Raw genomic sequence first — 12,334 nt, forward strand, 5'->3', positions numbered from 1 at the left:
TACCTTAAAACTATGAAGCAGTGTTATGTGTATGCCTAATGAACTCCTTTCTTTCCATTTTAAGAATGATCAGGATGAAATAGGTTATTAAGGGTATTGGGTTTGTTGTCAATGTGTCCAGTGTCACCTGAAATGGGAAACAGAAGAGCATGAGCATCACTGGTGTTGATAAAAGTTTGGGGGATGGGCTCGGGGGAGCAATATTAGGAGGAAGGACTGCTAAGGAAAGCCATAGTAATCACAAAAGAAAGGGGGTAGGTAATGGGCTGATCAAGCTCAGAAAGGGGACAGGCAAAGCAGCCTAATTATGGAAAGCTGGGTTTGCCAACCACATAATAAGAGCTGCTGTGCATTCTCCAAAACAGCATTTCCTTTCTGGTCCCAGGTGGGAGTAGTGGAAGACATTTCAGAGAAAAAGCTAAATGGGTTGTTTGTTGTGTTGGGTTTTTTTTTCAGTACAGGCAGATGCCTTTTTTTAATTATTTAGTGAATAATGCAGAAAAAATATGGAAATTGTCCTATTGTCAGAAGAATCTTCCTAGATGAGATAGATTAGAAATAAGAGATAATGGAGATAAATGAAACCTGAAAGTTGAATTCACATAGCCTAAATTCAAGCAGGTTAATTCTATTAGCACATGAAAATGCTCTTGAATGTACTTTCGGCAAGAGCCAGAGATTAGAAATTCTTGTCTAGCCTAATGGTCACACGTTGCCCAAATGCACATCAATGATGAACAGGCTTATAGAATATAGCCGGTTGAAGAACTGAAGCATTAGGTTATAAACCTCTCAGGATACACTCAGGATATCACTGGACTTATGTGTGCTCTTGTGGATTTTCAGCTTTGTGCTTCTTCCATTTATAATATTTAATCAATGTCTTTTAACATGAGAGGTTATTAAATTTGTTTATTCATGAATCACTTTAGCATATTGATGCTTAAAAGGGAAGCAAGATAGATAATTATTTCTTACAATTAGCTTGTGGTTTGGGGCCAAATGAGTAATTTTCTTTTTATATAGATTTGAAATTTGTTCAGTGACCTTATCCTTGTCTTCCAAGTTACGACAGCCTCCCGTTAAACGCTTGAGACTACGTGGTGACTGGTCAGATACTGGACCTAGAGCTCGGCCTGAGAGTGAGCGAGAGCGAGATGGTAATTATGCTTTGAGTTTTTATATCCAGTAGTTTGGGATTACCAAGACTAAATGAGAATTTGTCTGTTTTAATAGCATTGAAAAAGTAAGCCAGATTTAAGGTAATTTTCACACAGATCAGGTTTGCTTCTATATTCGTAAACCTTACTTTTCATAATTCTTGTACCTCAGCTGTCAATTGGATAGCAAATGAGATTATGCTAGATGTGTGCAATTGTTACATGCTATTGGTCTTTGCAACTATTATTTCTCATTTTAGTATGTTCATAATATTTTCCTTCCAAGATTTAATGAGATTAAAACGTGTCCTTTTGTGATTTTTTTTTGGTCCAAACATGATTTTTTTTACAAAATCTCATTTGAGTAATATTAAGCAACAATAGCAAAGAATTATAGGTTTTTAAAGCCAAAAGTTAAACATCCCGAGTTCTTTCAACCAGTCTTTATCTGGCATGGTTTCCAGTATTTTCTTCATCCCCACTTCCTTCCAGGTGTGGCCAGATGAAAGCAGAACCCAGAATATAAAAGAACTGTCAACAAATTTGTTCTAGACAGTGTTTCTTTTAAGCCACCAGGGTTGCATTCATTAACTTTTAACTACTGCGTAACACTGTTGACTTAATTGAATTTTCAGTCTACTATAATACCTGATCTCTTTCACAAAAAATGATACCTAACCACACCTACTCCGTTCTATGTTTCTGAAGTTGTTATTTTGGATTCCAAGTGTAGAATTTAACCTTTATCTCTACTAAATTTCATTTACTCTTTTAACCCCTCATTCTAGCCCTCAGAGGTTTTCACATGACAGGTTAACTGACCCTTCAGACATTGTGTCAAAGGCAGATTTAATAAGGATAAGACTTTCCGCACTTTTACCAAGCTCTTGTTAAAAATATTAACTATCATAAAACCAAGGACTGATCCATAAGACCTCCTAGAAACCTCTTTTCAAGTGGACAAAGAGCCATTAATAATTATGCTTTGTGTTCCAATTATTCAACCAATCTGAATCTACACAATCGTATTGTCACTTAGTTCTTCCTTAGCATCATACCCACAAGTCTAGCACTGGAGGTTTTGTCAAATACTTTGCTATAATATAAGCCTACTATATTTGTTGTAGGCCCCTAATCAAAAGCCTGTCAAAAAAAGGAAATGAAGTTAACCTGAGATGATCCATGCTCAATGAAATCATGTTGGTGTTTAATAGTTACTTTTTTCCATTTCTGAATACTCAGAAACTATTCTCTTAAAAACACTATGTCCTAGAATTCTACTAATATCAGTCTTGCCAGTTTATAGCTGTTAGATTCCACCCTCTAACATTTTTTGAAAATGTAGTTACTATTCTCCCAGCCTCTAGTATATTTCCCATTTTTTAGGTTCTTTCAGATATTGATGATGACAGGTCAGCAGTTGTAGCTGCCATTTTTTCAGTGCTCTAGGATGGTATTCATTCAGATTGGTGACTTGAAGCTGCCACCTCACTGAATCCTCCTGTATCTTGGTTTTGCACTCTCTCCAAACTTTTTATGTTCTCTTCCCAGTCCAAAAATCACTCTTATTGGACCCTTTTGTTTGCCTCTCTGAGTAGCTGAAAAATAAATATCCTTTTGTTGGCTTTACCATTTTTTGCCAGCTCCCTCTTATTCTGCTTTTTAGCAGTCTTCATACATTTCTTACTTCTTTGCATTTGTCCCTAGTTATTTGATTTTGTTTCCTTCTTTGATACATGTCTTAAGTTTGAGTCTGTCCCTGAGCAACCTGTTCCTCCATTTCAGTTTCTTTAAACAGATCCCTTTTTTATAAATAACATAAGAAATATAAATAACATTGAAGTCTCTACAATTTTACTTATATCTCCCTTCTTACTTGGGCCAACATCCCCCCAAAATATCGTCATTAGATCTTACCCATCTTTACTATGAAGCTTTTGAATTTATAAGATCTCATAAAATTGGCAGGGCATGTTAGCCGAAATCAAATTTTTCTCTCTTTTTCTCTCACAGTCTCCAGGATGGTATAATGTCATTTGTTCTAAGTATTTCTCTTATTTCTATGTTAGAATCCACTTCCTTTTCACTTGTCAGAATCATATCCGGAATATCAGTTTCTCATCATTTCTTCTGCCTTTTAAAGCATGATGAGAACCTTGGTGTTCTGTGATGTTAAGAGTATAGATTCTCTTTATCATGACTATTCCAAACCCCAAAACTAATTTAATTTTCTTAAAGAGAAGAAACAAAACAACAACAAAACCACCCAGCAGAAAGAAACATCTACTACATAATATACTAACAATAAGAAATATACCCTGTTTTTCCTTTCCTTTTTTAACTTAAAATTTTGTTTGCTTCTTATGTAGCATACCCACAAAACCAAAGTAATGATAATATGATGCTGTCGAGTTAGTCTTTAAAGCATGTTCCATTAAATGAGTTCATATCTAAGATTTCAACGCCATTTATTGTTCTAGGAGAGCAAAGTCCTAATGTCTCATTGATGCAGAGGATGTCAGATATGTTATCAAGATGGTTTGAAGAAGCTAGTGAAGTTGCTCAAAGCAACAGAGGAAGAGGACGATCTCGGTCTAGAGGTAAATTTTTTTTCATATTAATAATGTATTTCAAAAAAATTGCCAAAGAGAAACTGTCAATGTGTAAAATAGTAAAACTGTTTTTATTAGTGTCATATTGGCCATGATTCCAAAATTCTGATTGGGAACAGCATGAACCAAAATTCTAATTGAGGAGTTAAAGGAATGCTGCTTTTTGCTTATTGGTTTCTCTAGTTCTTTTCCTCTCTTCAGAGAACAACAAAAATATGAGCTCACCAAGTTCAAGTTCTCTTATAAGAATTAGGAAACTGAAAGCTTTCCCCATACCTAAGATTTCCTTCTTACACTTGTATCTTCCAGCATTTAATAGTTTTCCTTTTTTAGTTATTAATTATAGTTCAAATCATTCAAATCCTCATACAAAAAATTTAGCTCAATTTTATACCATTTGCTTTTAAATAGGCTAGTCATTTAAATTTATGATGGTTAATTTTTCATTCCATAGATGATGAATTAGTTTAGGAGCTGTACATATCTGTGCTTTAATGGGAATACTTAAATCATAGTCATTGAGTCGATATGCAGAATTAGAATTAATACAAAATTATATATGGAAGTATTATTCTTCATATTCCATGTGCATTTTGGTTAATGAGAAAAGTTGGAAAGAGCACTGGAAGGGACTTGGAGAATCCTGCTTTTAATCCTGATTTTACTACCACTTAATGCCGTATGTGATTTTGGATAAGTCACTTCACCCCTATGAGATTAATTCAGAGGTTTAGACTAGATGACCTTGTGTAATTACAATTTTGTACCCCAGGACGCTATTTCCCATAATCCTCTTTTCATCCTTACATTTTGGAGATAAGGTTTCTGTAACCTGGCCCTCTCGCTCTCTTCTCCCACTATTGCATTCAAGAAAACTTCTCTTTACTCAGGTTCTTTCATTTCCTCTACTTCAAGTGATTATTAATAAATCTTATAAAATATAATACTTGGAGTTATTAGATATTAATTTTAATCTTACAATTTCAGAAGTTCCAGCTGATGATCTGTGAACCTAATTCCTTCTAATTCTTTCCCACCAAATTGAGACTTAGGAAACAAATGAAATAGCCTTCTTTTTAAATTTTTATTCTTTACATGACTATACCTGTTCTTAACCTATTAATGTTAATTGATTTTTTAATAGCTGGATTACTTTGTTGTTCAATTATAGCAAATTTGGGACCATATATTAATGCTATTTGAGGCTATTTGGCTACAAAATGTCAAATCAGAACTGGGAAAGAGTGGGCATCATTTAGTCATGGGATCATAAGGGCCTGGAAGGAACCTTAGAGATTATTTGATCCAACACCTTTATTTTGTGGATGAGAAGCCTGACATTCAGGGAGGTCAGCTAAGTTGCTTCCACTCTCATATCTAGCTGGGGCCAGAGCTAGACCAAGACTCTGTGACCTCAGGTTATTATATTTCTGAGCTTGGTGGTTGACAGATAAATGCCATTGCACCTAAGGGACATTGGGTTATAGTGCAGGGCAGTGATGGACAAACTTTTTAAAGAAGGGGCCAAAGGAAAGGAAATGTTCATCTGTCAGTCTGTTTCTAAGGCAACTCTTTCAAAGTTTCATTGTATTGTATCCTACTCATTGTATTCATCAGATTAGGAATAATGTCATGCAGCTAGATAGAACATTTCAGGGGGCCTGCATTTGGCCCGCAGGCCGTAGTTTGCCCATCACTGGTGTAGGACTATGTGACTCTCAATCTTTCTCTCTTATTTTTAAAACTGTTAAAACTTTTGTTCATTGAGTTGCTCCAGGACATTATTTAACTAGCTCTCATTTGTAGGAGACAGTCATTTGGCCCCTCCATAGAGAACCAATTAGGCTGATTTTGTTTCCACTAAATTAGTAAATTTTGCTAAACTGCCCTTAGTAGCTGAAAGTTTTGTCATCTTAAAGCCATGGTACTCTTTCTTTTCTTCCCTTCTGTTTCCTGAAGACATGTTAAAGTTTTTGTTTTCAGAAAGATCATTTTAAAATTAATTCTGCATATATATTTGTTGAAGGAGGGACAAACCAGTCAGATGTTCCTGCTGTTCCTACTGGCCCATCAAGTGCTGAATTAGAAGTGGGTGAGACCTCAATGGAAGTGGACACTCCTGCAGAGCAGTTTATTCAGTCATCTTCATCTTCTACTATGTCAGCTCAGGCACCTTCAACTTCATCTTCCACAGAAAGCCCTCGTTCAACATCTTTGTTGTCTTCTCCAGACACTGAACAGAGATTATCCTTAGAAGCTTCAGGAAACCATTCACATCATCAGTCTGGTGAGAATGATACATTCTGAATAGGCAATGGCTTATCATGTTTTCCAATAATAAGAATTTCTCCTTTCTAGGACATGCTTAGAAGATGCTAAAAATTTTGTCAATTCTTGCTATAGTAATTGACCAGAAGGACCTGAGTGTATGTGTACATTTGCTTTCATAGAAATTGTGAGTCCTTAATTAAACATTATACATGCTTCTATTTCCTTAATATTTTTAATGTCTTGAAGGAAAATACTTTTTAATAATAAAATTCTAAAAAAAATTATTCAAGTAACCTAATTTCCCCACATGAGGAATCAAACTTGATATATTTTTAGAATCCTAATTTTTGTTCTTGAAGGAATTTTATGATATTTGTTTTAGAATCCTAAAACAAAATGTTATTTTCTCTTGAAAATAGTCTATGCAATCTACTTAAAGAATATTTTACCCTTTATTCACCTTAATTGTGTTGGAATAAATGCTTGTTTTACTAGTACATGATATCAGAAAACAAGTGTACTACTACTAGGCTCTATTATGACGTACCAAATTATCTCCTCAGTACCATAGTTCTTTATGGCCATCTTCAGCATCACAGCTGTCTTACCTTTCTTCTCTCCAAAATCCCTACCAAAAAATAAAATCAAACCATCAAATAGACAAGTATGTGTTAAAGCATTTTCTAAGGACATTTCTATTGTTAGTACCATTACACCCCATGTATTTGTGTTTTAAACTATTCATTTTAAAAGCAAATAAAATGTTTATTTAGCTTTTCTCTAAGCCCCTGCTAGAGATACTTTACTCTATATATCAGCTTTTCCCTTCCCTCCCCCACCCTCTTACACCTGGCAGGCACAAGTTAAAGCATATAAAATTCTTAACAGCTCAGCTGTCTTGATACCACTTTTTTATTCTTGCTTCCATAGAAAATGACTAGATCACAAAAAATGGGATGTTTTGAAATAAACTTTATTATGTCAGTACCCCATTTTTGGTGATTTCCTGTCAGTTTCCTTGGAAATAGAAGACAGAACCATTTGTAGAACTGTTAGGACTCTGTAGGTTTTATCTGTCTGTAGATTACAAAGGCATTCTTTCAAATCAGATTTTTCAGTGGAGTTCAGTAAAATTACATTTTAACTAAAAGGCATTAAAATAAAAAGTTTTCTAAGAAGAAAAAACTGTAAAGTTTATTTTTCAGAGTAGATTTTCATACTTGTTTAAAACTTGTCAGTTAAATGAAACATTTTAATGGCAAATGTCATTTTTAAAGTAAGTGACATTCTGAAACAATATTAGCTAGCTTATTTTCAATAATCTATTTTCAGGGTAATTTAGCAAGGATATTATACAGTTTAGGGATTTAGATATTCATTGAATAGTACCCCTACTTAATTGTTCATATTAATTATTCAAGTATCCTTGATTTCATTGCTATGGGCACTCCTTCCACCAAGAGGTTGCAATTCTCTTTATTCCTTAGAGGATAATCTTCATTAGTTGCTGTGCTACTCTGCTCTTCACTCTCCCGCCCCCCCCCAAAAAATTCATTTCTTGTTGATCTGGTGATTAGACTTTCTGAATTTAGCTAGATAGAGTCTCACATGACTAAGACACATTCTCTTATTAGGTCTTTATTCAAGCTTTTCTAGCTTGATATAGAGCCTGCCAAAACTTGAATAGCTTTTAAGAACCTAAGATCATTTTTACAAGGCTATATGACTTGAGAAGAGTAGGTTTTCTGTTAACGCATCTGGGAATTTTAAAAAGCCTTTGAATTTTTATTTTTAGGTGTATGGTTTTAAAACACAATACTGTCATTTATACTAATAAATCACTTTTCACCTGAAATATTTACCATATTAGGAATTACCATTTAAAGTAAAGTATAACCATCTTCAAAATGAAATAATCATTATTTTAAAACTGGACAATTCCTTGAACATAAAATTAAATAGGAAGTTAGAAAAAAGCAAAATCTTTTTGGTTATCTAAAATAGCCATAAAATAATTTTTCCAGGACACCAAGATTGTAGCTTATCAAGTTTCCCCGAAATAAAGGAGCACAATATAAACTGTTTGTCATTCACTTGGGAAAGCTTAAGATCTTGTATGTACACAAAGGCCCCTCCAACAGGAAAGCCCTTTACTTATATTTTTTAATCTCCTCTCTCCATTCCATTCACATTGCATCTAAATTCAGATGGATTTGTGGATAGGAGAGATCAAAATGACAAGCAAATACAAGTTCTGAATTTAGGTGGATGTTCAACTATCTCCTACCCTTGCCAATGCAAATTAGAATCAAGATGGATATGGGCCTAAAAGACAGTGCCATTAAGGGTTCTTCTTTAGTGCAATAAGAATTCTTAAAATCTATCTCTTAGTGTAACGTAAGTCCTACTCCAAAGCTCCTGGATTCCTTCAAGACTTCATCTCTCCCTTCCCTCTTCCCTTCTCTAGGATTTAGGGCATTTGGCTAAAGTATATGTGTGTGTATATATGTATGTATATATATATATATAAAATAAGTGTACTAAGCTCCTCTGTTCTTCCCTTTGTGTTTGGGCATTTAATAGCAAATTTCACCTAAAGCCAGTGGGCCTAATTGGACCATGGCTACTCAAATCACATTGTCACTGGTTGTATAAATTCTGGGAAATTAATGCTTTTGAGAGAGTTTAAATTGTCATGTTACCTATGTGTCAGTGTAGTAGAAAGTTGCTTAAATGTTACATGTTTAGTTACTATCATTTATTACCCTTATTCTTCCTCAATAGCCGCTTATCTAAATATCCAAATCATTCTTGTCTAAAACCATAGATCATAAGATCTTGAATCAATTTAGTTATCTTATATGCAATTTTCCCCCTTAAACCTTTAATGAAAACTATCTTCTTTGATTACAAAAGCTATATTCTTTGTGTAAAAGAAGTAGAATATATATGAGTTGAAAACAATGCAAATTAAAATTAAATCTCTGTAAAAATGTTTATGACTTAATATTTAAATTCATTAGGGAGGTATATTTGATGTAGTTGTTAGAGGATCAGATTTGATGTCAGTAAGACTTCAAGCCATAGATATGTGATCATGGATAAGTCATTTAATCTGATAATATACCCTTAGGCAACTCCATAGCTGTATGTTACAGACAGATAGCTGATCTGAATCAATGGAAGGAATTTCCATTGCAGAAGTCTCCCAAATGCATGAAATCCCAGTTCTGGACCAGCAAAAACAAACAAAAATCATTATAGTATACTTTATTCAAAGCCTGTTATATGACTAAATGGATAATATCCTTTTACATCACTATGCAGAATATAATGTAATGGCAAGAAAATAATCCAAGAAACGAGTCATATACTTTTGTCTTTGTGTTACAAAGTTTCTTTTTCTGAAAGGGGAGAAATTTAAAAAAAAAAAAAAGAAACAAAAAAATAGAGTTTTTTCCCCTGCAGTCAGAATATTTAAATGAAAAAATCATTTTTTTACTTATTTTCATTCCTGCACTAGAGAAGAATCTCCTTTTTTTTTTTTTTTTTTTTTTTTTTTTTTGGGTTTAATCTTTATAACTTAATATGGTTGGAAAGTACAATACAGAAAGTCTGGATTGATTGACTATATCTGAACCAGTAAGCAGATATGTTAGTTTTATGAATGACATTTAAGTATTAATAAATAATTTAATGGTTATACATCATGTATTAATATAAACCACTCAAAACCGGATTGTTTTAATTCCTATATAATAATACTCATAAAAGTATTGATATATCTTAATAACCATGCATGGCAACTTGCCTACTTATAGGTATTCCTGTCTTAAGTTCAGAGTCATTTTTGGACCTTCAGAATCACCAACACTGACTTGATTAAAGTAGACCACCTCCACCCAAATAGGAACTTTGTCTTTCAGATTATTAATTCAGTTTAAAAAATATTTATTAAATGCTTATTATATGTATGACATTAGAGATAAAGAATATGGTAAAGAAATAGTCCCTACCATCAAGCTACTTACATCAGAGGGTATAAAATATGTATATAAATAGTTTTATTTCATATTTGAATGTGATAAGTCTGTGCAGGCTGAGAGATCTTAGAAGCAGGTGCCACTTTGAGATGGCAGAATCAGGGAAAGCTTTGTGGAAGAAGGAGTATCTGCAGGGTCTTATAGACATTGAACAGTTTTAGGAGGAGATGTTAACCTATTCTGCTTCAGGTATTGAAGACAGTTTGTGCAAATACCTGGAGGGTAGAAGTGGATGGGCAAGATCAGGAGAGGAAGGAAGGATGGATGACTGAGATTCCTAGAATTCATTGCACTTTCACACCTCTATAATATTTTGTAGTATACCAAGCTTTTATATTCCCATTGATTGACTGAATCCTTATTCCAGCCCTTGATCCTAAGAGACATCTTCTTTGTTGCACTCCTGGCTAGTCCAATTGGGGTAAGTGATATAGAGAAACATAAAATAAGGCTTGAAGGGAGGTTGAAGCTATATTATGGGGGGTTTAGAATATTGGGCAATTCTATTTTGTCCTTTAATCAGTGCAGATCCATGAAAGCTTTTGTTCAGAAAAGTGTTAGAATAAACCTGTGGTTTAATGGTTACTCTGGCAACTGCAGTGAATGGGTTGGAGACAGGAAAGACTGGAAGTAGAGAACTTGCATAGGGAAGCAGTTATAGTGGGGAATCCATGAGAGGTGAGGTAGAGTTGAATTTGGGGAGGGATGGCATGAGTGGGATGAAGGGGGACAGTTAAGAGAAATAGGGTCAAGGTAGAAGCAAAAGGAATTGGTGTCTGGTGAGATGCTAATTGAAAGAAAAAGGTCACCCTAATGTTAGCCTTGTTAACTGACAATATGGCACTCTTATCAATAGAAAAAGAGTGGTTAGAGGAAAGACAGTAGGAACAAGGCTGACAGGTTCAGTTTTGAGTTTGAGAAATAGAAAATGCAGGTGTAGACCTCTTCTAAATATTCAGAAATGTGAAATCAAAACCCAAATAGATGGTTTTGGGAACACTCAGTATGGTGATGCTAAAGGAAGGAACCTTTGAATATAGAAGTCATGAAAAGAGAGAGGATCAAGGAAAGAGCTGGGGGCCATGCCTAGCTTTTGAGACCAGAGAGAGGGTAAGGAACCAATGAAGGAAGCCAAAAACAAAAGAATTTTAATCAGAAAAATAAGAAAGAGATCCAGGAAGCTGTGGACAGTTGTAATCAGAACAACTTACATTTAGATCGTACCTTGACACCATTAGAAATGAGATTCAAGGGGGGTGGGGTGGGGAGCTGGGGAGCTCAGTGGATTGAGAGTCAGGCCTAGAGATGGGAAGTCCTAGATTCAAATCCCGTCACGTTCCAACTGTGTGTCCCTGGGCAAGTCACTTGACCCCCATTGCCCACCCTTACCACTCTTCCACCTATGAGCCAATACAGAGAAGTTAAGGGTTTGAAAAAAGAAAAAAGAAATGAGATTCAAACCCAGGGTTTTTTACTCTTTAAGTGGAGTCCTTTTTCCACTACAGTACAACTGCCTCTTTCTTGAAAACCAGTTTGGAGGAGTAGATCAAGTGGTCCACTAAATCAAATGAAGGGAAAGATTCAGACTAAGTAAGACCTTTATATAGAACAAGAGAGAGATCCCTGGGGATGTTTCTGTAGAATAGTGGCCATGAAGTTAGATTATGATGGGCTGAATAATATTCAGTAAAGAAATAGAGGCAACAGTTATAGGCCACTGCTCTGCCCAAACCTCTACCAAGAATCAAGAAGACAGAGGGTCAAGAAATGGGGACTCCAGACTGACAGGGAAGAGGAAAGTGCATCATTAAATTGGCTGGCATAAAGCTCAACTGAGAAATAAATCCTAAGACATTGACTGCCCGAATGGGCAGGGATAGTTGGAGTTCACAGTGAGGAGGGTGAAGAACAGGCAGGCTTAGGAGGAATGAGGCAGAAAGGCAGGAGATTGTGATCAAAGAAGAGGATTTGGGGTTGGAATATTGGAAGTAGAGCAGTATCCAGAGATAATGTCTAACCCATATGTGACTGATTAGCTAGGAGGGAGACATGAGGATGTAGGAAGATGAAGAGGCCTAGGTACCAGAAGGGTCATCACTGTTAATATTCATAAATCAGTGATGAGAGCATCAGGCAGTAGCTTAGAGAGGAAGGGGGCAAACCAAATTAAATTCTGCAGTCATTGAGGAACCACAAGGATTGCTAGAGGACAGAGGGGATCACCTCTGATCAGAGTGACTTGAGAAGG

General features: G+C 35.1%; 1 protein-coding gene across 9 annotated transcripts in view; it reads left to right on the forward strand.

Moving 5' to 3' along the window:
* DCAF6 (DDB1 and CUL4 associated factor 6) overlaps positions 1-12,334 on the forward strand; it is a 158,033-nt gene that overhangs the window by 61,750 nt on the left and 83,949 nt on the right. For 8 of the 9 annotated variants that reach the window (XM_044673605.1, XM_044673608.1, XM_044673606.1 and 5 more), the window contains 3 exons: positions 1,067-1,160; positions 3,641-3,760; positions 5,799-6,059. In XM_044673605.1, coding sequence (XP_044529540.1) covers positions 1,067-1,160; positions 3,641-3,760; positions 5,799-6,059 — 475 coding nt within the window. The remainder of the gene's footprint in view (positions 1-1,066; positions 1,161-3,640; positions 3,761-5,798; positions 6,060-12,334) is intronic. The other variant, XM_044673604.1, reaches the window with a different exon arrangement.

Source organism: Gracilinanus agilis, chromosome 4 (genome assembly GCF_016433145.1).
Source record: "Gracilinanus agilis isolate LMUSP501 chromosome 4, AgileGrace, whole genome shotgun sequence".
NCBI classification, from domain to species: Eukaryota; Metazoa; Chordata; class Mammalia; order Didelphimorphia; family Didelphidae; genus Gracilinanus; species Gracilinanus agilis.